The sequence below is a fragment of the Epinephelus lanceolatus genome, chromosome 8, assembly GCF_041903045.1.
Source record: "Epinephelus lanceolatus isolate andai-2023 chromosome 8, ASM4190304v1, whole genome shotgun sequence".
Taxonomy (NCBI): domain Eukaryota; kingdom Metazoa; phylum Chordata; class Actinopteri; order Perciformes; family Serranidae; genus Epinephelus; species Epinephelus lanceolatus.
The window spans coordinates 3,211,403-3,239,385 of NC_135741.1; the positions used below are offsets into that span (position 1 = coordinate 3,211,403).

The window sequence follows — 27,983 nt, forward strand, 5'->3', positions numbered from 1 at the left end:
TGCTACTTTTACTGAAGTAAATGATCTGAATCAGAGTCCTGCATGGGTCTGATTTTCAAGACCTGCTCACGAACCAGAACCATGACGTGCAACACCGCAACCGTGTATGACCAGTTGGTTCTAACACAAGATCAATGGTCTGACCCAAAACCGCAGATCCTATAAAAATCATGTGCTGTTTAAATACTTTGGTTAGGCAGGATGTTTAAAGTGATCATTTAGGACCATTTAATACATGTGAAACTTTATTTTACATTTATAAGTAGTTTATCATTACAGTGAGCAGTGCAGCTCCACAGTTAAAGGGATAGTTCTGATTTTAAAGTGGGGCTGTTTTGGGTACTTCTCCATGAGCAGACATATTACATACAGAAGATGTCCGTCGGCACACACCCAGTTTGGAGAAGCAGGAAGCTAAGCAACGAACTGCTATGAAGGGGTCAGCAACAAAATGTATTTTAACTACCTAACAAATCAACATCATTTTAAGTGTGTGCTACATGTAGAATATTTCCACTGCTTCACCTTGCCGTCAAAATGAAGCTATTATATCGTTGTCTTCATTGAGGAAACAGTGATTTAACATCAGTGAACACAGGAGCTGCTGGTCTACTGCTGCCTCTATCTGTTTGTTTGTGTTATTGTGTGATTTTGGCGTCTGAAAGGTTTACGTCAAATTCACAAAAGTCACACAATAACACAAACAAACAAAAACAGGCAGCAGTAGATCAGCAGCTCCTGTGTTCAGTGAGGTAAAATTACTGTTTTTGTCAATGGAGTCTGGCTGTGACGAGAGTGGAGATGGGGATCTGAGGCTGGTAACAGCTTCACCGTCGGAAATTGCTGTCTGATGGAAAGGCAAACCAGTGAAAATAATATCAATATAGCGCACACAATAAGTGATACTGATTCTTTTAGGTGGCTAAAATATGTTTTGTGGCTGACCCCTCCACAGCAGTACAGCGCATAGCTTTCGTGTTGGACTCCAGCCTGCTTCTCCAAACCGGGGGCTCGCTTTTTTTTTTTGGTATATTGTGTTTTTCTTTTTTGTATATTATGTAGCTCTAGTTAAAACATTAAATTTTAGTTATTCTCATGTCATTTTAATATATTTATCAACCAACATCCACATGTTGTTTGTTTTTTACCCAGAACTGACCCTGTAAAATAAATTAAGAAAAAAAGACCATCAGCTTTTTTACATCCCACTGCAGGTTTACGATCTGAACACTTCCTCCACCACTGCAGAATATTCAGGTCAAACCACCTGTTTGGATAACGAGCTTTATTTCATTACAAACCTTGTTTACATTAAAAGTCATGAAACAACAAACCTCAGAGTAACAGAACAGCTACCAATGCTTCAGTACAAATCTTTAAGTAATAATAAATATTAAGAACAGTAACAGACGGCAGGAGCACAGTTAGTATATATAGAATAAAAGAACTAAATATTTGACTTTGTGTGAACCAGAGTTTCAGTTTGTGGTGTTTTTTCTTTCACAGAGAGGTTTTCAGGAAACATTTTAATGCTTCTGAAATCCCAATATGAGTCGACATGGCTGCTAACAAATATCAGGATTTAGTGTCCTCATTTCTCCAGCAGGGGGCGGCATCCCACCAGAGAGCAGAACTTACAAACAGTAGGCATCATTTTGGAGAAGTTCAGTAGCACTGCCTGACACAGAAACCGCTGCGTCAACATCAGCAGGATGAGCAACATGGCCGCCAGATGTCACAGCTCTGACTGAGCGCTTCAGTGCACAACACATCGACCGTCTGTGATTGTCTCCTCTGACACAAAGTGACAGTTAAAGTGCAATTTATCAAATCAATGTCACTGAGGCCAAATAAGTGCTTACTGTCAGTGTCATACAGGAGCTCACCAGTCTGTATAATAATCAATAATCAATAAACAACCCTGCTGGCAGCTTTCAGTCTGGAGAAACAAAAACTGCAACAACAACGTGGAAGAAGTTTTAACGTGTGTATTATTTTTCTGTGGAGGTGTTTTTCTTCCCGTCTCTGAGTTGAGAGGCAGGTTCACAGATGAACAACATCTCAGTAACTGGACTGGACTGATACCACTGTACAGACTGCATGCCAAAACTCCACAACGAGCATGCTGTTGACGGGCCTAATGAACAGAGAGCAGGGCGGCGTCAGTGACAGCTCCACTGAAACTAAACCATGTACAGTGACAGAAAAGGAGCACATGAGGTCGCTCAATTTAGAGGATGAAACAACTGTTCACCATAAATGATGATGTTTTTAAAATCAGTTAGGAACCCTCTGAAGTCTGGAGAACCAGACAGAAATCTGCCCGTTCACAGAAAAAACAACTACGAGCAGCAGTCTGATTTTTATCTGGAGAAAAAGTCGCCTACATGCTGACAGTGTTGGTGAAGCAGCGACGAACTGCAGCTGCTGAAGAGATATTTGGGCTGTCTGAGTCAACAATAGAGGAGTCGGACGTTTTGCATTTGTAACAGAATCACTGACTGAAATGACGGCACTTATTCCACCGTTTTAAACCCTGAAGTTTGGTCACATATATTGTCAGCTGCATGTTTAGTTTGATATTGTTTTGCTGTTGTTTAAAATCCCTCTGTTTACTACTAAATAACATTTGTCAGACATTCCTGGGCAGGAGCAGTGTAATGCCCAGGCCACACTGCCTACGAGAACAACGCATGACGGCTACCTCGCTGAACTGCTGCGGCACACGCGTGTGCAGTGTTCACAAAGACAGTGTTGCTGCTGCGGCGCTGCCTGCTGCTGTAACTACTGTATTTCCACAATTAAAAGTTGGTACTTCACACATGTATGGAGCCGTGCAGCCGCTGCATCGTCAACAACACAGTCATGACAATATTTCACAATAAAAAGGCCTTGTTTTAACAATTGAGGGGATTCTGTCGACAGGCATGTTGTCGGAGGGCTTTTATTCTGAAACGGGAAAAGGAACAGTTAAGTTATAAATAAATATTTATATATTTTTGTGTCTGTGACAGATACAGATATTGAAACTGTACTAAAAGGTGATATCACGTCAATATGATTAACAAAAGACCTTTTTCACTGTCTATTTTTTCTGAAACTGTGCGCATCGTGGGAAAAAGAGGCGAGACTCCTGTTATCTAGATGTTCAACAGGTGTGCTGCGCCGTAGCAGAGCTGCTGTGGCTGCTCTCATCTGTTAACATCAGCGCAGAAACAAAAACCAAGAGGTTCTAGGACACGTGCTGCTCACGCAGGCAGTGTGGCCCAGGCATAACTGATATTAAAAACTATTTTTGGGGCTTTTTGGTAACATATTCCCTCATAATTAGTGAATTTTGGTGGGTAGGAAGAGGGTTAATCGTTTCAGAAACGAGCGTCATAGCAACCAACACCACCGCCATCAACAACAGTCTTAACAAAATAATAAAGATTATAATAATAAGAGTAATGATAAAAAGAAGGGATCAGAACCAAACTCAAGGAAGAGAAATGATCTACTGAAGAAACACAACACAACTGAATGTTAATATAAACCAGCTGAATTTCATGTACAGTTACATCTACAGTGTCACCACGGCAACCGCATGGCTCCAGGGAGGAGGGAGTGAGAGAACGAACCAACATCAGCATCCTAAAGAGCACAGGATAACAGAGCCAACGTGGCCGACACAGCGGTCAAACCTACAGATATTTGAGGGTGTTTGTCTACGTGATGTCAGCTGTGACCTTTGTCTTTGGGAAGAATGTTTACAACTACGACGCAGAACCTGTTTGTCTGTGTCCTACACAGAGGAAAGTCCCAGGTGCACACAGCACCTGAGGAGGAAAAGAAGAAGAGTAAAGAGAGACAGAGCAGGAACAGTCCTACGCGGTCATTTCGATGGGGCGTTCTGCTGTGTGTCCGGGGCTGGTGGGGTTAGCGCCCTCTGGCAGTGTGTTGGTGGTGCTGCGGCTCCGGACGCCGTCCGTGGAGCCGACGCTGGAGGCCGAGTGAGTCCTGGAGCGAACCAGCCGGGTCATACCAGCTGTGGGCACTGAGGGGGCGACAGAGACATGAATGTGTTAGAGACAGGAAACATCAGTGTGGAGCTGGTTCGTGTGTGTGTGTGTGTGTGTGTGTGTGTGTGTGTGTGTGTGTGTGGAGGACCAGGCTGTCTGTGTGATGATTTGAATCGTCCACACTGTGACCGAGCAGCTGGATTCAAATCTGATGACGGTGAGTCTGAGGCTCCGTTCACACTGAAGCTCCAAATATTTCACATGTTCTGCTGAGTGCGAACAGCAAGAAGCTGCACTGAGTCACGTCTTTAAGTCTGACAGGACTGAAACAACAGAACGCTGCACAGTGTGAACCTGAGGCAGCAAATCTGAATTAACGGGCGGCTCCATTATTCATTTATTCACAGGTTTTTATGTCATTCTGTAGCTTCTCACTAGATTTCCTTTTATATTTAAATCCAAACATTCAATTTTTGGTCAACGTACCTACGTTTCAGCGTCGGGGTGGGTGATTTATCGTTCCAAATGAGCATATTGCAAACACTGAGTATAAATTGTCCCATCATTTTTCCAAGCCACCAGCATGAGACTCACTTCGATGTTTCATTCCTCTCTTCTGGCCTGAGACGAGCTGAGTGTTTCAAAATAAAAGCACCAGTGGTTCTGCTTTACTTTATTTAATTATAACAGGACTTTATTTAACTTTATTGTGACTGTGGTTCATTTAATAATTCTGTGTTTCAGTAGCCTATAGTGCTTTAGACACGATTTAAAAAAAAATTAAAAAGATGTATATAGTGCACGGTGATACAGCCTAGAAAAATATCACAATATTATTTTTAAACCATATTGCCCCACCCTATTTCAGCGTCAAAATGCTACTTTCCCAAGCCCTAGTAAAAACGTGTTCCCACATGACCTGACATTCATGACGCTGCTACTTATAAACCCTCTAACCCCCCTAAAGTGCCTCTTCATGACTGAGCCGAGCCCTCCGACCCCCAAACAGTCACGGATGCTTGGAAACATCCGGATGTTGACGTTACGTTAGATCAGATTTGAACGTCACACAATAACACAAACTAACTAACAGACTGAGGCAGCAGTAGACCAGAAACATTTTTTTGTTAACGGAGTCTGGTGGCTTTGAAAAGAGCGATATAACGGCTTCAGTTTCCTGTCTCCTGTGCCTTCCGCCATCTACAGTGGGTAACACACTGACTATGGATAAATACCTTGTACGACTCCACTCAAAAAATCTGAACTATCCTTTTTACTTACTATCAGCGCTACAATCTTGGAACCCATCAGCTATGGTCTGACGACAATGAAACCTAATCTGATGGAGCCTGTGGATAACCAGAGTTAAGACCTCCTCTTTCATGCACTGGCTGATCTCTATGAACAGACATGAGCATATGAATGCAGATAGAAAAATTTAAAAATCTAATATAAAGTCAACTTGTGGTCAAACAAAAGCCGGTGGATTCCATGACTGCATTTCAGCACAATGTCTTCCACCTCTACTCACAGACTCGTTCCCTGCCACTCAGACGTGATTGGTCAATACTACTCTGACAGCAGAAGGTTTCCGATACCAAAATCATCCGCTGTCACCGACAGATTCTGTTTACATGAGTTGAATCTATGAGATTATCAGCCCCCTAATCAACACTGCTTTTTGCCAACGACTGAGTGGGCCTGTTTAAAAAACCTGGAAAAGAACGCAGATGGAGCCGCCCTTTAATCAGAGTTTCCATCCCAATAAAACCACCTTACATCACTGACCTGAGCCAGCCCTCATCATGTTGTCACACTGTGTGTAACGCACCATGATGAGAGAGCAACACACTGAGACCAAACGTTCTGGTTTGTAAAACACAAAGTTTGTGCTCAGATGGCTCCGGGTTTGGGGATGATACATTCCCACAGTGGGAAATGTCACTTCGTTTGATCAAACACAGATATGATGTCGTCTGTTTTGTTTCTATTCTGATAGTTTTCATGTTACTGTGGGATGAGTTTCTACAGAACATGAGCCGTTCAAAACTATCAGATATTAGTCTGCAGTGTGAACGGAGCTGAAGTGTGTTGGCATGCAGCACAGCCTGCTGGTCACTTTCACTGCAGAGGAAAAAATACAATCAGTGTGATCAGCTGATCAACAGCATGCAGGCGCGCGCACACACACACACACACACACACACACACACACACACACACACACACACACACAGGCACAAAGACACGACGACAGACAGACGAGGGAAAGGAGTAACAAGACAAACAACACCACAGAAACAAAGATGGAAATTGAGACAGGCGAGAAGTTGGAGTGGGCGGAGTCAAGAGTCTGGTTGAAATCCCGATACCTGATTGGCTGCTCAGGCGGTTTAATACAACATGAGGGACTGGAGGAAACGAAGACAAAGAGAGAGAAGAAGAACAAGAGCATAAAGGAAGGAGGACAGGTTGACAGGTAAGCTGTAATCAGAGGCAACACACAAACACACACACACACTAAACATGAATTTGTGTGTGCTGGGGAAATCCAACTAATTCATACACTGCTGTGTACGACACTGCAAACTGCTACTTACAGTTATTGACGCAGAGCTGTAGACACACACACACACAAACACACACTTTTTGACTGCGCAGCTTAGTGTAAACTATCAGTTATAATTTTCATTCTGTAAATCTCATTGAAACTAAACAGTCTTTAGACACCGAAACTTTTTATACCAGCAGCGATGTTAATCTGTGGAGCTCTTGTTGAATTAAAGGTTGGAATAGATTTGCTCCGAGTTAATCTGAGTTCCCTCTGGTGAACAGTGATGCAGTGTTTACATCTGAGGCTTTTATTGTGAAAGGTAAGAACGAAAGGAGTAATAAAGTTTGCTGTCTTGTTCTGGACTGCAGTGCTGCCGTATTTTTCAGCGATGTGACTCCACATATTGTCCTTGATTTCATTGTCTTTATTGTTTTTTGTGTCCTTTGTCATATAATGCAGGGTTCTGGGGAACATAAACCATCAACAGGTCTGCCACTGAGAAGTTGTGACGTGACAGCCGTTCCTCACAGTGTGATTGGTGGTGGATTCTTTTATTTGTGGTGCAAAAGCTCAAAAAAATTGTCCCGGTTTTGAAATGGATTGTTCCTTATTTTGGCACGTAACATTCGCATTCTGTGTGAAAGTATTCATGACAAAACAACAGTTCAAAAATATAAATTGATGAATTAATCGCACAAAAAAAGAAAAGAATAAGCCACAGTGTGTACGGGCCTTAAGAGTTAAGACTAAACTATAAGTACCAATAACTAGATGACTAAAATGTGACTATTGCTAAACTCGGACAGGTTAGAACACATAAGAGGACCATGTTAACACAGAGAGACAAAGACCAACAGGAAGTTGCAAACACATAAAAAAAAAAAACCACAGACAGAATTCAGTTTTTTCTTGTTAATTAAAAAGAATTTAAAGGTCCAGTGTTTAAGATTTAGACGGATTTAATGGAATCTAGCCGTGAACATTGCAGATTGTAACCAGCTGAAACTTCTCCTGGTTAAAACTTCAAAGGCGATCAGTGCTTCACAGGTTTTTAGGGGGAGCTGAATGATCCACAGAGGTCTCCTCATCTCCAGAACAAACTGACCAGGTGATTTAAATTAGACTGATTTAAATAAAGCAGTTTATTTTACAAACCAGTGTTAGTGCAGGTCACAAACGCACTGCTTGTGCTCATCTTTTTTTCTCTGATAACTAAATGTGTGCTCAAACCTTATTTCTGATCCAGATGTTCAGGAGGTTTAAACTAGAGCTGGAATATCTACAGAGGCCTCTGACTCTCGCTGGGTGATTTAAACCAGCAAAAAACACTGAAAGCCGTCTGATGTTTCAAATCGGTGTTTCTCCAAAGCTATTTGGCATGTCGGAGACAGCCTGCTAGCCCAGCACCTGCTAATCTGTGCTCACCTTTTTCCTCTAATAACTTAAGATCTAGATGTTCATTTAAAAAAGGGTGTTTTTCCAATGCTGCTCGTCACAGAGCGGCTCCTAAGTACAGTGATGAAACATGATAACATGAATGTTCCTATCTAGAGCCAGTGGTGGTTTGTCCGTTCTAGGCTTCCGTAAAAGCATGGTGGTGCAACATGATGATCTCTGTAGACGAGGCCTCACTCCCTATCTAAATATAAACAGCTTATTCTAAGGTAATGAAAACACAGCAGTTTGTTTTCAGGTGATTTTACACTACAGACATCATACTTTTCAAATTATATTCAATTTCTGCCAATACACTCTCTAAATCCTGCACACTGGATCTTTAAAGAAACTCTAGTATCTCTTCTCTCAGATTTACATGTGTGTGTCTAAAAGCCATGGAGGAGTGTGTGATCCTCCAGTGACATGAACAGAGACATTAGAAGATACTCACTGTAGCCCATCCCCTGGACAAAATACTTGAAGGCCTCGGCTAGTTTCCCAGGCTGAGGAGAGACAAACACACTTTAGTCAGACTGTTGTATAAAAGTGATCATTCCTCCTGTCCACACACACTGTGAAGAGATCCCTGTCTAATCCCTTTTTTGCTGAGTGTAAAAATCAGTAAGACAAATCAAATTTACAGACTTTTCCGTATAAAATTCTCTGTTTGTGTTATTATCTCTCCACCGCAGCTCAGCAAGGAAACACTGTCCTGAAATTACACTGAGGAAATCCTGCGACAGACTGGTGGAAGATACCCAGTTTATTTATATAACTCAGACTTCTGAAACCTCAGGTTAACTTCAGCTGAATTTTAAAATACATTTTTCCACAGAATGATGACTGTGGATTTTGTCCTTCATCAATTTCATTTAAATGTATTGGCAACGGATCACAAGGAACTACAACACCAACCAGAGCACATATGGGCACGTCAGTATTGTTTTGCAATCTTAGTCTTTAAGCTCACAGTATGAGAACAGTTAGTCTCAGACATACTTTCCATATCAAACGTCTGATGACAGCTGCAGACACAGTTCTATTCTCAGTACAACTGACAGTTCATGTCAACCCCCGGCAATGAACGGGAGGGCTGAGAGGTGAGGTTACCATTCTTCTACTACTGACATCGAGTGAAAACAGAGCTAAGAAGCGGTTGCTAGGGAATATCTGTCAAATATCCAACCTAAAACTAACTTGACCTGCAGTGTTCTGGACTGTTCCGGACTGGAGTTTGGAACAAGAGATTGGAGCACGTGCAGCCGACAGTCCACACTGTCACAAAAAATAGGTTGCACGTGGACGTCCACACAGCATAGACACAGAGACGATTAACTGGCCCTCAGACTCACCTGCACCACCTGAGGAAGTCCTCCACAGTCCGCCATCTGGTGGAGACACAAAGAATAACACAACATGTGATGAGAGCAAAATTTTTCAAATTAAATTTTCTTTCTATGTCAGTCCACTCAATTAGGCAACTGGCTCATTCATATATGTATTGATGCTTATAACTCAGGGGGCTGAGACTGCAGACTGTGAGACAACGATGGGAAAAAGAGCTGGACACTGATGCCTGGGAAACACAGTCGTCCTCCACTAACTCCCCAACCTGCTGCTGGACTTCTGCTGGAAAAACCTGATGTGCTTTTTCATCACGCCCAAACAGAAGTCCAAAAAAACTGTTTGACCATGCCCGTGTTTTTTGGTCTTGCCCTTCTGTTCAGACTTTCTGGAAGGAGGTAGCAACAATCATTCAAAGACTCATGCAACATTCACATCCTTTAATCGTGGACAAATCCCTGACAGACTAAGTAAAGATGATATCTATCTATTAAGATCTTGCTGCCGGCAAGTAAAACAGTCATTACAAAATACTGGCTCCAGAAAAACTGCTAGCCTCTGTTTTAATACTGTTTAACATTCACATCTTCTGGAGCAGATGACCTCTTCCATATGACTGCAAAAAGAATTGGGAGAAAAACGGTGGAGAAAATGGTGTTTATTTAGCCGAGACAGATTTAGAAGTACCATGTGTGAGATCCTACTTTAAATTAGGAAAGTCTGCTTTGACTTTTTAAACATCCCATGACCTCATATTCATCTTTTTTCACCCTGTGGACTGCTTCTGTTTTTCTTCTTTTATTTCTGTACTCATTAAATGTAAGACATTTTCATAAATAAAAAAGTGTATTGAAAAAAAATCTGTCAACTGGCAGTTGAAATGTACCTCTTCGCAAATCTGTCTTATACACACATGTATTAAACGAGGGTGCAGTGTGCAGTGTCAGCCATAGTATGACACTTCTGGTGCAGTTTGAGGGTTTGCTCAAGGACACCTCAGCAGTGCCCAGGAGGCAAACTGGCACCTCTCCACCTGCCAGTCCAAAGCCAGTACTCAGTCCATACAGAGACTCGGACCAGTAACCATCCAGTTCAGAGCCAAGTCCCCACAGACTGTTCAATTCAGACTTACTCATAGTTTAAGGTTGACCCATAACCACATGCTAAACACAAGATCACTCCCAAATTCATTAACAGATGCACCCAGATAAGAACTATAATCTAAACCAGAACAAAGGAGGAACTGGGAATCAATTTCCCCTTTAAACAGTATTCTATTGGCCGTATTTATTAACTTCTGTTATATGTTTCTTTCCATCTTCAACCTGGTGTGTGAACTACTGCTGCACTTTGCCAAAATGTCCAGACTTCAGCTCAAGGTGGGACTGTACCATTTTGGGAGGGGCTTCTCAGTTACACCACTGTGGACTTGAGTTTGGCAGTTAAATAACTGCATGTTTTTGTTAGTACGAGAAGATAGGAGATGTGCATGCTCAGATTTATGAGCTCAGTCCACACATGAGTCCACACAGCCCACAGTAACTGGCCCAGAACTGTACAGGCCCACTGGGATTTCGCCAAACCTCCAGATTAAAAACTCCCCCGCCAACTAAAGGGAAAACACCGAAATAGTAAATCACTGAATAATTATTGGGATGGCTGATCATCACAGACCGATGACACCTAACAGCAGAGTACAGAGAGAGACAGGTGAGAAAAGAGAGGAGACAGACAGATGGGTACCTTAAGCAGAGTGGTCTTGGTGGGATTCAGTCTGGAGTTACACTCCACCTGCAGGGCGCGCGCACACACACACACACACACACACACACACACACACACACACACACAGTATTAACAACAATCTGACGTCATCTACTGGCTGTTGTCAAGGAAACAGAGCAGACACTCACCACGACATCAACAGCAGGCGACGTGTCTCCAACGACCAGCAGAGCGGGACACCTGAGACACACACACACACACACACACACACACACACACACACACAGAGTCAGATAAGCTGTAACAGGATGTGTCAGTGGAAAGGTACAATTACTAAATAAAGCAAAGAAAGAAGAAATGATACCTGAGTGTGGTGACTGTGTTTTCATTCAGACCAGGGATCGGCCGCTCGATCTGCAACTCAGCACGACTAACACACACACACAGACACACACACACATAAATACAGACTCCAGGCAGCTGCTGTAACAGTCCTTTTGAAGTAAACACACTGAGGAAGACGATACAGTATAATATTTTGGTTTTTCACAGAACAGCTCAGTTGCAGCTTCATGTTGACAGAAGCAGCAGTGATAACATTCACAGTACACGATGAAGTCGAAGGTTGTCTCAGTAAATAATGCACTGAACTGTAATGTTTTGTCTTCAGTCTTTCCAATCTTAACTAATTTCTAATAACAGCCAACATAGTTGCTTAACATGCACAAGTGTTTGTAGATCAGCCACATAACCCCAGTGAAGACATTTAAACTGCACAGACACAGTGTTTGGTCTCATACCTGCTGTAGCTGTTATAAAACATGGCCAAGTTGTCCTGCGGTATATCCTGAGAGATGTGGAGTCTGTACGTCTGGATGATCTCCATATTCTCTGTTAGCTCGTCCTGCACACACATACACACAAACACAAAGACAGCTCACAGGTCAGTGGAGATTCACAAATTGGTCTTATAAAGCTTTAGGGTCTTGTAAAACTAGTTTGTCCTCACAGTGCTGAAGTGGTGTCCCATGATCATGTCGACCAGGTTGCTCGTCCAGCCGCTCAGCTGCAGGAAACAAAAGCATCACGTTTTATTGCATGTTGTATTTCAAATGGTCTGAGAGAAAGACACACCTCTGCACCTTGTCTTGGCTCTGTTTTCAGGCTTTAGAATATCTAGCCAGTGACGGGAAACTTTGGCCAATCACTAGCCATTGCAGGGAGATGGCATTCCTATTGGCTATTCTACAAATGCAGATGCTCGTGCAGGTCCCTTCAGATGGTCGAAGCCTGATTCTATAGCAGAAAAATCCTTCAGAAAAAGTTCCTGCATTGGCAACGACTGCCTACACTGCAAAGCAAGTCAAAAAAGGACGACGGATATAAACCGACTATAAACGAAACATAACGTGTCAACATCTGTAAACCATGTCAGAGATGATGTCACATTTACGTAACCAATGTTAGCTCGAGCTTCAAATCACAGAGTGTCCTCCACCTCACTCCCTGCTGCTACAGACCACCTCCCCGGGAGGAGAGCAGGCAGCAGCTCCAGAGACGAACACCTTGCCAGCAACTTTTATCCACCCGCTCAAACCCCATGGGCACCACATAGCTACAACTTCCCATCAGATCAGCAAACTTTCTGTTGCTGCTGTTAAACATGTTGGGTCTGGTGCTGAACAAATTCGAGCCACCGCTGCCACTGACCAAAGGACAGAGCTGCTGCCCACACTCCTTCCAGCAAAGTCCACAGAGGGACCGTGTGGTGGCTAACTACCTAACTCTTGTCTCATTTGTGGTGTGATAAACAGAGAGAGAAGAAGCAGGGAGAGAGGGGGCTGAGTGGATGAGCTGTGTGCAACCCTACCATGAAATGAGATTCATTGTAAAGTTGCATCATATGGGAAACACTCGTGCATATGCCTGTGGTCGTTTGGCGGGAGGGGCTTAGGAGAGAAAGGTAAGAGCTGCAGGAGGAGGGTGAAGTTTGAAATTCTGGCGACCTTCTGCTACCCCGGCTAGAGACTGAGAATTGCTGTCAAGGTCAAGAATGAACCTTCTTTATTTTGAAACTGTCAATTAAACCTGGGATTATGAAAGCGCGCTTGTGTGTGTGTGTGTGTGTGTGTGTGTGTGTGTGTGTGGTGGGCAGGACAAACCTTGGAGGCAGCCCAGTCCATCCAGCCCTTGGCACAGGGGTCAATGTTGATCAGAACTAAACCCTCCACCAGAGTGGGCTCCTTCAGCTGAAACACAACAGCAAAGGTCGTCATCATCACCACTGTCATCATCATCATCATTATTACCACCAGGCCAACAGCAAGAGGAAGTGATGTGACAGAAAAAAAAGACAGACAACAGCCCGTCCTGTCGTGAGCTCTGACTGAGCTTCTCCACAGTTAACCTTGCTTCATTACTCTGTTGCTGAGTGAAGCGGATAAACTCACAGCCAGTTTGGTGAGGATGTAGGCTCCAGCTCCGACGCCGATACCTATCACACTCTTCACCCTGATGATGACACACACATACACACACATATACGTCAGGGTGAACGAACCAACTGTCTGTAGTTGAATCTAAAACACCCATCATGCATCACAGAGAAGACAGCGACTCACTGAAGCTGTGTCAGAACAGACGGCAGCATCTCAGCCAACTCATCCATGGTGGGGTACTGGTACCTGCACACACACATCGGGATGAATGTAAACATGGGTCCAGTAACACATCTTGAACTGGACTGTAATCTATCTAACCCTAATATCCAATATTTTGTTAACACTGCTGACAAGCAAAAACTGCTCCTGTCGATCCTTTAGCACATTGAGCTGTGCTCTATCTATATATTTAGCAATGCACTGCCTCATGGAGGTCTTTGTTGTACTTAGTGACACACAGTGCAGGAAATCTTTGTTTGTTTTATTTAAAGACATTAATGTTACACAGGAGAGTCCTCGTCACTGAGCCTTTACTCCCAGAGGTTTTTATTTTCCTTCCTCTGATCATGACACTGTGCCAGCAGCTGTGTTGTTGAACAAAGGGGACTCGAACAGAGATTTTGTTTCCTATTTTTTCTGTATAATGAGTATTTAAAGATCCTCTTTAGTGTATTTTAAAAATGTTATGATATTTCATGTTTTTCTAAATCATTTTCTGACGATACTGATTAGTCACACTAATCACAGGAAACTTAATTTTGTGCTGAAAGCTAAAAAAAAAAGCAGGTTGTTGCTGAAACAGAAAGATGATGTATGACTATAGTAGAATCTGCAGGTAAAACATCATCCTCCAAGCTTCTGCAGGTGCAATGTCATCAACATCATTGCGAGCTAACTCATCAGCTTCATTATGGCCTTAGTTATATCTGTCTGTATAGGTGTGTCTATCTGTCTGTCTGTCCATATGTCAGTCTAAATTACTGCATGGCTAACGAGTGTCTTCACTGTATGTTTTTAGTTTCCTACATCTTAGTTTAGTATGTTGTTTATTTTCATAATGGCATTTGTATGTGCATGTCTGTATGTATAGCATGGACAGATATGTCCACTGTTTGAAATGCAGTTTCAGGACCTTTTAAAAATGTTTGCACCATCTACAAGCACTAAAACAGGGAAGTGCACAACTTTCAGTTCAGACACAAACAACATTTTCATACAGCAACAAGAAAAAGTCCCGCCAGGTAAGCAAAAGATAAAAAGATTCATAGTGCTGCTCTCTGTGCTGTTGGTGCTGAGAGCTGAGGTGAGAGCACAGCACCTCCGAAATGTCCAATAGCTGTATTTCAAACAGCAAACCTCGGCAACATATCTATCCCTGCTGTGGTGCACTGTGGCCGGTGTGCAGGGGCGCGGCTTCTCGGTGCAGCAGCAGTAAAATGGCGCCTTGTTACTACGTTAAACCGACAGCTGTGAGAAGGACAGAGTCCGTGAGTTGTGCTAATTCTTGTCTCATTTGTCCTCTGATTAACAGTAAAGGACTGCAGCTGCAATCTGGTTGCCATAGTGATATATTATGTCTGACGATTAACCATACCCCCATTCTTTGTTTGTGAAAGAACCTTAACCGTTAAACAGAAGGTAGCGCTGACTGGAGGGGGCTTTAATGCTGAAGAACAACAAGTCACATAAGAACCTTGAGAAAACACACCTGTGAGTGTGTGAGTGTGTGTGTGTATGTGTGTGTGTGCGCGCGTGTGCGTTACCCGGTGGGGAATACAGGAGCGTTCTCCTGCTGTCCTGGAGCATCAACGTGCAGAACGGAGAAATGCTGTGTCACTTCCTGCATGTCCTCGTAGTTAAAAAGGCTGTTAAAACAAGACTTATCTACGTGCACATCAACACAGACAGACACACACACACACACACACACGCACGCACACACACAGGTCATGCATTGAGTCCTTGTTTACCATATATTTTTTCTCTGCACTGTACCTCTATGGTATGTACTGTACTGTATGACGACTGTGAATGCGTGTGCACTTATTTACTCACGGTTAAGTCCAATGTCATGGTAGGTGAGGATTGTGGGTCGGTTGCCCTTAGCAACTCCCCTCATGGTAACGTGCAGCACACCGTGGGCCGTCTCCACATCGTGCTCCTGCACAACACAGCAAACAACAAACAAACATCACCCTGTCTGCACCGACAACAAACAGCACAACAGCAGCCTCGAGGGTGAACTCACTAAATCCATTTCATGCTGTAGAATAAATCACACTCAGCTGAGTGAAGCGACACGGAGGGCATGTACCAGTGGGGCTCCTCTGAGCCCGACTTTCATTGTAACATGAGTAAAGAACAAAAACATGGTCCTGATATCACAGAGACAGTCAGCAGCTTTTAACAGGCTGAAGCTGCTCACTGGAAAACTGATACATCACATTTCTTTGGTCAGAAATCAGCAGCCGAGTGGAGGGCTTGTGTTTCCAACCAACCAACAGATGAACGTGCACAATAAGAACAGTACATCCACTGTAGACATGGACGCACCAAGATAACTCTGGGATGTTTCTGGAGTATTATTTGATAGAAATCAGAATGTAGATGATGATCAGAAGCTGTGTAGTAAAACATTTTCAGCTTGTTACAGACAGAACATGGACAGACAGATGAATGGCTTCACACAGGCTGAGGTGTTGCCCAGTAATCTCATTAATGAACCGACCATGTAACGAGCTGACAGATTCTATTAATGAAATCTTAAGCTTCCTCACATGCTGTGCACACACACAGATTGCCATTACACTGTCAAACTGTATGAGTTTTAAAACCAGGGCTTAATAATGTGTTGAGGCTGCTCACTGAAGGAGCCTCTCAGATGAGCTGTAGAGAGCTGAAAATGCTGACACTTAAAAACCTCATAACATTTTCATCCCTCTCTGTAAAATGTTACTGACTGTCTACAAAAAGGCAAAAACTAAAAACTCAAACACACTTACTGTCACAGACTTAAACAATGGATGGAGATAAATCTGACAGTAAAGTAAGAAATGTAAACCCCACTGTGTTTCTGTGCTCTGTTCTTTTCTTCTGTATGACATCTTTAAATTGGTACAAACAAATCTTTTTCACCATTTTAATCTAACTTTTAACTAAATATACTTCTTCTTCTTTGAAGATCTACCATTGCATTTCCTGTTTCTAAGTTGTAGCACTTGAATTTCTCACACTACCCTTTCTGTCTGTCTCTGTAAAATACATGCAGGTACTTCAACGGGAAGTGTGTCGGATTTAGTGGCATCTAGCAGTGAGGATGCAGATTGCAACCTAGGGAAACTTCTACCGTGTGCCAAGTATGTAGCATGTGCTCAAACACATGAATGGTGCCATCTGGAGCCAGTGTTTGGTTTGTCCGTTCAGGGCTACTGTAGAAACAACATGGTGGACTCTGAGGAGGACGATCTGCCGGGCCCCCAGGAAGTGCGCTGGGCTTTGAAGCCAATTTTCGTAGTGGAATTACAACTCCCAAGTCACCCTGTCACATGATGTCACAGAGCCCTCAAAGACTTTTTCCTATTGACTTACATTAGGAAAGAGACGCCTGTAAATCAGTGGATACGTTCTGTAAAATAACACTTGGAAAGTCTAGAAGAGCTGCAAGATTAAATCATTTTAATGAAGTCTCTAGTGCGTCTGCTCTATGGGCCCAATGATGGGGAGGACATGCCCATCACCCAGGTAATTTTGTACCGCGGAAATTAAGCTTTTCTGGCTTCATGCTTTCAAAGGAATGAACGGGATCCTGCCTCCAACGCTGTATCCAGGTCTCTTTATACATCCATGGTACCGACTGTGTGTGTAGATATAAACGGGTCATTTTAAGGTTACTAAAACACAATGATGTTTAGTTTCAGGAGATCAAACACTAATTAGGGCTGCCCCTTGATAGTCAGAGATTCAAATCGTCAGACAGAGACCTCAGTCAAGTGAGACTGCTTCAAGTTGAGCAAGTTTTACGCAGTGTACGTCTGGGGATGTTTTGGCCCCCAGATTTGCTACACGGTGAGCGCTCTTGACTTTCACGCTACTCTTTGGTACAGAGACAGATGTGGACGTGATGCAGCGGCACAGAGGAGGAGAAACTTTCCACCATAAGGCTTCAGAATAACATTATCCTCACTCTTCTGCTTGGAGCTCACAGATGCTTATACTTAATACAACACAGTCTCTGGCTTTTGTTTGATATATAGTGTTGGCAAAAAATGCTGTTGCACATTTCTGATCGTTGTTAGTGCAGTTAGCTTGTTTACTATATTACATGAATGCTGCTGTCACACTGAACGTCCCGCTGAGCCCCATTTAAACTTTAAAACTCTATATGGGGTAAAAGAAAGAATCGTCTAATATTCGTATTAAAAGGCAAAATCTGAGTTGGCTGACATAAGTCTGAGTCAGGTTCAGCCCGAACACTAATGTTATCATATAGTTATGATTATTATAATCCATTTCTGCTAATATCTCCCCCTGCATCCCACACACTGGGCCTTTAATGGAAAGTGTTTAATTAAATAACACTGTGAACTTTAAAACTTTCCCTGGTCAATAGTTTTGCACATTCCTGCACAAAACTCAACTTCTAATTCTGTAAAGCACTTTCATTTAACAGCAGCAGATACACTGTACATATCTTTATAGTATTTTTTCACATTTGTGTAACATTTTTCTATTCTACATTTATTTCTGTTGTAGCACTTGCTTTTCTCTTACTATGTTTGCTGGTATGCACCAAAACACCAAAGTAAATTCCTTGTGTGTGATAAACCTGATTCTAAAGTGTGACTGACTGATGTCACTCTAACAACTGAAGCAAGATACACACAGCCGAGTATTAAAAACAGTTTGCTGTCTGCAGGCTAACAGCATGTCTGCAGGTAGAGATGAGCAAGCTAATTAGCTAACCAGCTAAGAGGCTGCTGACTCTTTGAAGCTAGCAGCTGGCAAGGAAAGCAGGCTAATGAATGGCTAACTGGCTAACTCACCACCCCAACTCCTAAAGAACAGGAGATCTGGTGCAAATCCAGAGAGTCAGTCATCCTGACGGGGGAGGGGGAGGAGGAGGAGAGGGGAGAGTTTTAGAGAGGAACAAAAAAGACACAAGGGTTCATAAAAAGCAGATATTAGAGAGGTCAGCAGAGACGGTGGTCAGCTATTGTCCTTTCGCCTTCTGCCAAGTGGAGGAAGAAAGAGATAGTGGAGCGGCATGATGGGATCAAGAGGAATAATCTCTGTAGTCATTGGCTGAGAGCAGTAAGGTCTTAAGGTCTTAAGGTCTGAACAGCCAACCACTTGTTGCCCTCCTTCCATCCTTCACTGGTTTCATCACGCCTTCCTCTCCTCTCCTCCTCTGCTCTTTATCTTCCCTCCTGAGCTCCTTCCATCCCACGGGGAAATCAGATTCACAACCATTACAAGAAAACTATAAAACAAACCACAGCTGAGTCACTTGAGACCTGCGAGCAGCTTTTTAATTAAAAGTTTTTCTCGCTCGTTGTTCACTGTTTGATATGGAAATATTACAAGTGTAGTGATTATTTACAGAATTGATATTATCCCCCATGAGCAGCAAAGACGGCAGACTGACAAAGGGCCATCAGAGAGATATTTATAACTCAGAAAGAGACTTCTGATCATTACATTTAAAATGCTATATGTAATAAATGAGATTCTGAAATGTTTTCAGTTAATAAAGCCCACGACAACCTACTGCGAAAAACATACCACTCAAACTCTATATTTCTTGTGTTCATTTTCTTTTCAAGGCTGTGTGCGTCTGTGTGTACCTGAAAATGCAGCCTTCCTTGAAATGAACTTATGTTTTTCAGTTGACTGTCAGACAGTAATAAAGTGGATATGGCTTCAAAAGAACTCACAGGATGTGTTGGAGGAGCAGGCAGAGAGACAGAGCTGTCACTGTGCTCTAATTTAAAATAACGCTCTGATCAGAGGCATTGATGCAAATTGACCCGCTGTACTGACGTCAGTCTGGTGAGTCCTGCTGATCAATATGTGTGTGTGGAGCTGAAGGTTATATAGCTGACTTCGGCCTGATGTTTGACAGCTTGTGAACAGTTTGCCTCACACACTCCTCCTAAAAATGATTCTTTGAGCCACTGGTCTCTTCTTTTCCTATCTATCATTTATCGAGCCTTTGCAACGTGCTGCTCTGAATATCTATCTGTCAATCAACTGTTTGTCACATGGAATTATACAAAGTACAACTCCAGTGAACCTTGACCCCATCAGCTCCTTTAACTTGTGCACTTATCATGTAATTGTCCATGTTTCGGGATGTTCTGGTAATCCATGGTTTCTGGTTGTGGAATGATTTGACTGTCTGCTCACATCCTGACCTCGATGTCGCTCCTGCCAAACACAGGCAGCGACTCCGCTCTGCAGCCGGCTCTGAACAGTGTATAGCATCGATCCTCAGCAGTAACAGGACAGCATCTCCCACTGTCACACCAGTCCTTATTCACCATGAAGCCACACTTCCTCTCCTTCTCTCCCAGAGTCCTCTGCTCTGTCAGATCAGCGTATCAAAAAAGGGTCACCTGGTTGAATGTCACCGTCCAGGATTTAGCTAAGTGTCGGTGGATCAAAGGATATTACAGTTCCTGATATCCTGTAGGAAACTGATGCGGCATGGAGGTCGTCCCATTTATTTTCCAATGTCTGTGCAATGGCGAGCAGAATTTAGTTCAGCTGGTGCCATCAACTCCATCTTTTCCTCGATATTAACATTCGAAAACCTCGACATGGCTAACTAGCAGCTGGCTAGCTAGAAGTTGGCTGAGGGAGAGTTTACAGGATGGTGAGTTGATTTCCGAATCCTGAGGAGCGACTCACAACCACAACCACCATCGTCCAAAGCCAACCAAAAAAAGCACCACTAACACTTGCAGAATAGACGTAAGAGCCTAAATTTAGCACCAATTCAGCACAAATTTAGTGGAGTTGACAGAGAGACAACTGGAAGCTTCTGCGCCTATGTCAGTGACTCTTGTTGAATCATGAATTTGAATTATAATAGGATTTATACCGTCATTATTAAAAACTATGTGATAAATTCTGAGCCTCTCAGAGACACTGATGTACTTTTAACTAACATGTTTCATATTCCAACCTTGAAAAACATGATATAGAAATATTTTTGTCCATGTCCCCAATGAAAGGTCTGACTCTGATTCAGATTCCAGCAGCTCACGATGTTAACAGAGAGGAAACGGTGTGTTGACTATGTGAAGCTCTGATGGTGCTGAACTCACCTGACAGTCAAAGTCCTGGAGATTTCTCCCATTCTGAGGAGACAGAGAGAAATTCTTTTATTATTATTGTTATGAAATGAGTTTATCCAGATAGTAAAGTATCCAGGATATGATTCTGATCATAGTCACTTTATAAATCAGAGGACATGTTTTTGTTGGATAGTCCTTTATTCATGTGTTGTCGGATATATTGAAAAATTGCTGTATTTGGAAATTCAAAGGGATGATTTGTCGATTTTTAACCAGGTCTGTCACAGATGAATGTTGTTAAGATGCCCCCGTGCTGGCAGCGCCGGTAAACTCTCTGGTGGATTTGTACTAGCAGACGGGCAGGGAGCTCTGGGAGCTGGGAGCACAGGGCGCGTCTTACACTGTTTATCTTCACACAGTTTGTCAGTTTCACCGCGGTCACACAGACCTGGACATCTGATAAAATAAAGTTTATTAAATCAGCTCTTTAAGCTACATCTGTTAGACACGTTTCTCCTGCTTTAGATTTTCTGACTGAACAGCACACTGTTGTGAGTCCTGGATACCCAACTTTCTAAAGCAGGTGCAGGCCATGACCCCAGTTAAGCCCCGCCCCCCTCCTCACCTGTCCTGTCAGGAGTGGTTTGATCTCAGTCAGCTGGACGTCGTGAAGCTCCTCCATCATAGGACTGCTTTACTGCCAATCAACCTGATGAGACACGCCTTCCAGACACACAAACGTAGAGAGAGACAGGTGTAGTGTTAGACAGTGTCAGTCAGGTAACTGCTGTTATGTCACATGTGAGCATCTGTCCACCTGCTCTGCTGATGTAATGATAAAGTATTCATTGTTTTCTGTTGATGACGTCAATCCAAAATGGTTCTGAACTGGTAAATCAATCAATTAAATATTGTTGACAGCAGCTCCCTTTCATACAAATGCCGAGCTAAGTAATTATGGTATTGTAAATTTAAACACACAATGGCAGCGTTATGTAACGTTGTCCTATTTGACACACACATCAATCACACAGACGACAGAAGTAATTAGTGTACAGAAGTTGGGATGTGCTCATCTGGGAAGTGAATGTGATAAAAACAAAAGCTGCTTTTCTGAGCTCTCAGAAAATCTAAACAGACCTTCTTTTGCATAGGACACTTCAGATAAATATAAGCACCGGATTTCTGCAGGTCAGTATGAACTAAAAGACACCTGTTTTCTTGCAGAGGTCTTTAAGCAAGCAAGAGTAGTAAGAAGGTGATGTAGTGAAAGTAGCACATCAGAGTTACATTACTGTTTTACAGGAAACTAGTGTTGTCACGATACGAAACAGATATGGATATTCAATACAGTTCTCTATACCACCGGGGAAAATTCACATTGAGGGCATATAAATGTTTCATAAAAGACAAATATAACACGGCTATAACATGACAACAACGGCTTTTCTTTTCTTGGTGTCAAAAAATGGGGAAAAATGTCAATCAGTAGTTCTGAGATGACGTCCTGAATAGTCACGTTTTGACCACAACCCACAGCCTTGCAAAAGTATTCACCCCAGTAATTTAAATAGATTTTTATTGGGGGTTTCTTTAGGTTTTTTTTTAGATAGGACCTTCACAAAATAGTCAAAAATTGGTTGAGTGAAATAGCAAAACAAAACTTCTAAAATACAAATTTAAAATTAAACAAAAAAACTGTAAAGTTTTGTATGCATATGTATTCAGCCCCTTTGCTATGACGCCCCTAAATAAAACCTGGCGCTGACAATTACCTTCAGAAGTCACATAATCAGTAGGGGTGTAAATCACTAGTTTAATAATATCGATGCAATATCATATCGATTCTTTAGACAATGATACTATTTTTGCTGCCATCATAAAGTCTGTCTCGATGCAATTTCGATTCGATGCAATTCAGGGGCCTGAGATCGATGTGAGACAATATGCCCATTTAACATTATCAGTTACAGAAGAAGCTGCCGCCCCTTTCTTATTTACATTTGGCCATAAAAGATAAAAACAACCCTTAAATAATGTAAATATCTGTAACCGCTTAAGTGCAGTAAAGTTCAGTCTGCAGCACCAATAAGCAAGTTGCACCATTAAGACCAAGGAGCTCTCTCAACAGGTCAGGGACAAAGTCCTGAAGAAGCACAGATCGGGGTTGTGTTCTAAAAACATATCTGAAGCTCCGAGCATCCCACTGAGCACCATTAAATCCATTCTTACAAAATGGGAAGAATATGGCACGGCAACAAACCTGCCAAGAGAAGGCCGCCCACCAAAACTCACAGACCAGGCAAGAAGGGCAGTAATCAGAGAGACAACAAAGAGACCAAAGATAAACCTGCAGGAGCTGTAGAGCTCCACAGCGGAGACTGGAGTATCTGACCACTGGACCACTTTAAGCCTTACAAGAAGAAATAAAAAAGAGCACATCTGTCCACCATAAGGCATGTGGGAGACTCCCTAAACATATGTGGTAGACAGTACTCTAGTTATATTAGACTAAAACTGAACTTTCTGGCTACTCTTCAATAGCAAATGTGGTGAATACATATGGTCACTTAAGTATTAGTAGTAATTGCGATTTTAAATATGTTGCAATGCGGTAAGTATTGCAATATATCGCCAACTGTAAAGTATGTCCCCCAGGAAAAACTGTATCAACATCTGTTTTATCTAATAAGATAAAACTTTCACTTTTTTGCAGCAAAATCTATCTGGTGGACTGAGAAGCAATTAGATTTTTCTAGTAGGCTAGCTAAAGTTTAATTTGTATTAGTCATACTAATAATTTATATAATAAAAATCAATGTGTGATGATAGGATATTGCCACACAAAAATATTGTGATACTATGCTGTATCTATTTTCTCCCCACCCCTTGGTTTGTTTGTTTTTTTTAGAATTTTTTTCCATTTCACTTCACAAAGTTTGACTGTTTCATGTAGGTCCATTACAAAAAATCAAAATAAAAATCCATTTAAATTACAGGGTGTGATGCAACAACACTGGATAATGTGAAGGGGGGTAGTGAACTGTCACAGAGGAGTAAAGAAAGCAGAAAATATTCACATTTCTGAAGCTGTAATCAAAGAATTTTGACTTTTGTTTTCTTTAAATACTACTTAAACTGATTGATGTATTATCAGATTAGCTGCCAAATAATTTAATAGTGAACAACTAATCTATTAATCGTTGCAGCTCTGACCTGTCCCATCAGACACACGTAAGACAGATTTGGCTGAAGTAAATCCTGTGCAGACAGGGTGCAGGTACAGCTAGTCCAGCACAGAGGGAAGCTTTAGGTTGGTTTCAAAAATAAATCAAATCAGATAAAAATGTTTACTTGTAAATTAAGTTTTCATACATGAATCTGCACAGAGGTCTGACATTTGTTGTTGTTTGTTGTAGACACTAGCGGACTTGACAACACCCTAATCACGCCAACAACAGATTATTTGGCTGAAAAATAAAATGACGTTTGTTTCCATCACCTAGCTCTGCCACCTGTCTGTCTGCTGGGCTATCTGTCTCTGTCTCTGGGTGTCTACCTGTGTCAAACTGTGTTATCCAACTGTGTGAATCTAATGGAAACAGCCAGTGATCTCACACTGGCAGTAGGCCATCCAGTTATGTGTGCGGGTGTTTGTGTGTGTGTGTGTTTGTGTGTGGGCAGACAGGTTGGGTAACAGTGTTTCAGCAGAGTAGCTTGGATGGATGTTGAGCTTCCTGTGGGCTATCTGGCTCTGACCCAAACAGATAACTAACTCACTGACTGACGGTGAAGCTGCAGTAACCAGTCAGATTGGAGCACACGCTGCACAGAGATGAGATGTACTGCTGGAACAGTTAATATCCAAAAACAGTTGCACAGAAATGGATCCCATTGTTCATAAATTGTATCTTAGCTGTTACTAGAGATTAATGAAGAAGCTAAATGGTGTTAAATACAGAAAATCTGAAGAGCTGGAAACCAAATTAGTTTAATCTAAACTGTAACTCCATCAGAACATAAATGTCAAGTAAGCAAAGACATGACAAGCACACACACACACAGACAATCAGAAACTGGACATCGTCATGATCGTGAATACAGCGAGCTGAATAACCAGGTTTCTCTGTGCTCCATGGAAACACTAAATCCTGAATCTAAATCAAAATTAGCACAAGACTCATAACCAGGATACGAATGTGTGTTTTTAGTATATTCAGGGATATGACGTAAACATGGAGCACACAAAAACCTGGTTATTCTCATCCTCTAGTATTATCCGCGGCTCTGATCGTCTGCGTTGGTGCAGATGTGTCTCTGACTCCTCCACATCCAGAACATATTTTAAACCAAACTGTCTCAACAGCTGCGGATGAGCTACTTTCTAGCTGCTTTACTGATGGATTTAGCTTCTCCTTCGAGCAGGACGAAGACAATTCAAGTGCTCTACAGCACCAGTGTCAGCATTTGTATTTATTTCAGCCTGTAGGCCACCGCTCCATCATTCATCAGCAAATTTTCTTTAACATAACTCAAGTTCAGGATGCAGAGAAGGATTAGAAACCTGGGTCAGGTGTTTACATGCCACCTTATCCCAGTTTCTGAGCACTCTGGCTAGTATGTTGAGGCTTCACTAAACCTGGATGATGTCCGATAACATGTAAGCAGGGATGTAAGTTGTTGTTTAAATTGTTCTGTGAAGAATAATTTGCTCTTATGGTGTTTGTCCACCTAAGATCATAATTTACAATACTATATCATGTTGATATGTTACTGATTCTTGCATCATATTCTAAAATTATATAAAGACAAACACTAAGTACCACTACCTGATCATATCGTCAGTCTGGTGTGCTCTGTTAACATAGACTTGCTTTTATCAATCACACTCGACTGCCACTTAAATCACATTAAATTGCAATTTTTGTCAGCATTATGTTCTTATTTGTACTCTGTCTCTTTTTTATTTATTTTTTGTTAAATACATTGTCATCTTTTATTTTCTCTATTTATCTGTACATTGCTGTCTTTGCACTGTTGCAACAACCGAGTATGCTATCTTTTATTAAGAAAAACAGACTTTCAAAAATAACTGGGACAGGAATGTGCATGCAAACATCGTATACAGATGATCAGAAGCCTGGATAATGTTGTGATCGTATATAAGGAGCTAAATATTTAGGTTTCTCGATGTTCAATCTAATTATTTCAAATGTGTTCAAAATGAAGATGCCACCTAAGCCTGGGATACCAAGGTACTGTTCTTTACTTATCAGAGGAGGGGGATGGCTGGGGTTTGACTTTTTTTTTTGTTAAATTTTGACCATCCCTGAAGCTACAAATATTTCTCATTGAGCCTCCCCGAGTGACTAACAGAAAATGCATGACCCTACCTCCACCATTAATAGTTATTAGATTTTTTAGTATCACGATATTTTTGTGTGGCAATATCGTATCGTCACACAGTGCCACGTATTTATCATTTCATTTTATAAATTATTGATATTACAAATACAAATTAAACTTTAGGTAGCCCACTACAATAATATAAATTAGTTGCTTTTTCAGTCCACTAGATACATTTTGCTGCAAAATAAATGGCTGAAGAGAGATGAACAGGCTGAAAATGTTATCTTATCAGATAAAACAGATGTTGACAAACTTTGGGGACATAATTTACAGTACCAAAAAGGTAATAAATCTCAATATATTTTATCGCAATACTCAGCATATCACAACATATTTAAAGTTGCAATAATATTATTTAATGACCTAAGTATCGTGATAGTATCATACTGTGGATCCTTCACACCCCTTCTGGTTTGTTATTGCAAACGGTTTATTTTTGGCCAGATTTTAAATGAGGTGTACAATAACATGATTTTGATGAAATATCCCTACTTTAAGATCAGATTTGGTTACTTCTTTTTTTCCTGACGAAAGTGTTCTTGCACATGTTGTGTCTAAAGACCGTCAGAAATGTAAAAATCCAACTATAGTTTCTGTTTTTCCAGTTTCTGCCTGTGATAAATGGTGTAATTTTGGAAATATTTAAAGAAAACATGCCTGCAGGTTTCCTTTAAAAATCTGCAGTAACATAATCCAAAATAAAACCCATAAGTCCCTCCCCAGGGCTTAAAAATTATTTAACATGTCTCCCTCTTTTTGCACCACCTCGTCCCCCATCACATATAATGAACAGTCCCTAATGAGCATGTAAACATATTTGAATACTGCAGTCTGATTGGAGATAAATAATAAAACAGGCCAACAGAAGACGTCACTTTGTTTCTCTGATGACTTGTTATGGCGTTTGCCATTTTCCTGATTCGATTAGTTTCACTTTAAATGATCGATCAATGAAAATATCGACAGTTACAATAATAAAGGTTGTTTCTGTGCTGAACTGAGTGTACCGATGCTCTCAGCTCCGCTGTCCGCCCACACACACACACACACACACACACACACACGAACGTACACGTGTACGTGTACACACACACACACACACACACACACACACACACACAGCTCTCTGCTGATTATCTACCGTTACCGCTGCCTAATTAACGCGCCTGGACGCTAATGTTAGCTCCAGACAGACAGCTTAGGCTTAGCAACCGTTACTACGGGAGACGTTTCACCCTGATAGTGACACGCGCACATGCACGTACTCTCACACACACACACACACCTGTAACCAAATACACCGTCGCCATACAAGCTCACGAGAACGGAACAACAACCTCCCAGCTAACTTGGCTCACTCACCACTTACCGTTTACAATAAGCCTAATAAGCTAGCACACTAAACCGTTAACCTAGCTAGTCAGCTAAGTTAGCCGTCACTCGGTTAGTAGCCGTTAGTAACCGTTACAGCAGATATTAACGGAGCTACTCACCGTCAGCCGTTAGCTCCGGAGGCTACTAAACTTATCCGTTAGGTCCAAGTGGTTAGTTAGCAGGTCGGTGCCGTTAACGTTGACTGATAACCGTTAGAGCGAGTTGAGCTGGTCGCGAGCGTCCTCTCTTCGACTGGACTGTCAGCAGCAGCAGCAGCAGCAGCACGCGGACTGTCAGGGGCGGAGCTACGTCAACGTAAACAACAGGTCGTTCATTCAGCGGGCGGTCACGAGGTCACTAAAATCACAACAGGTGTCAAGTTTAATCACATTTACACCGT

General features: G+C 42.0%; 1 protein-coding gene across 2 annotated transcripts; it reads right to left on the reverse strand.

Annotated features, from left to right (window-relative positions):
• Positions 1-1,270: 1,270 nt before the first annotated feature.
• Positions 1,271-27,884, reverse strand: LOC117258605 (protein NDRG3-like). 2 transcript variants are annotated; one of them, XM_033629648.2, is made up of 17 exons: positions 27,703-27,884; positions 21,426-21,523; positions 20,831-20,863; positions 15,558-15,663; positions 15,266-15,386; positions 13,683-13,745; positions 13,512-13,572; positions 13,224-13,310; positions 12,071-12,127; positions 11,862-11,965; positions 11,426-11,491; positions 11,250-11,301; positions 11,080-11,127; positions 9,345-9,380; positions 8,444-8,495; positions 6,374-6,412; positions 1,271-4,036 (listed from the first exon to the last, which is right to left on the reverse strand). In XM_033629648.2, the coding sequence occupies exons 2-17, from the start codon at positions 21,483-21,485 to the stop codon at positions 3,867-3,869; spliced, it is 1,155 nt and encodes a 384-aa protein (XP_033485539.1). In that variant the 5' UTR covers positions 21,486-21,523; positions 27,703-27,884; the 3' UTR covers positions 1,271-3,866. The 2 variants fall into 2 exon arrangements, with proteins under 2 accessions (XP_033485539.1, XP_033485540.1); XM_033629649.2 differs by lacking the exon at positions 6,374-6,412.
• Between the last annotated feature and the right edge of the window lie 99 nt (positions 27,885-27,983).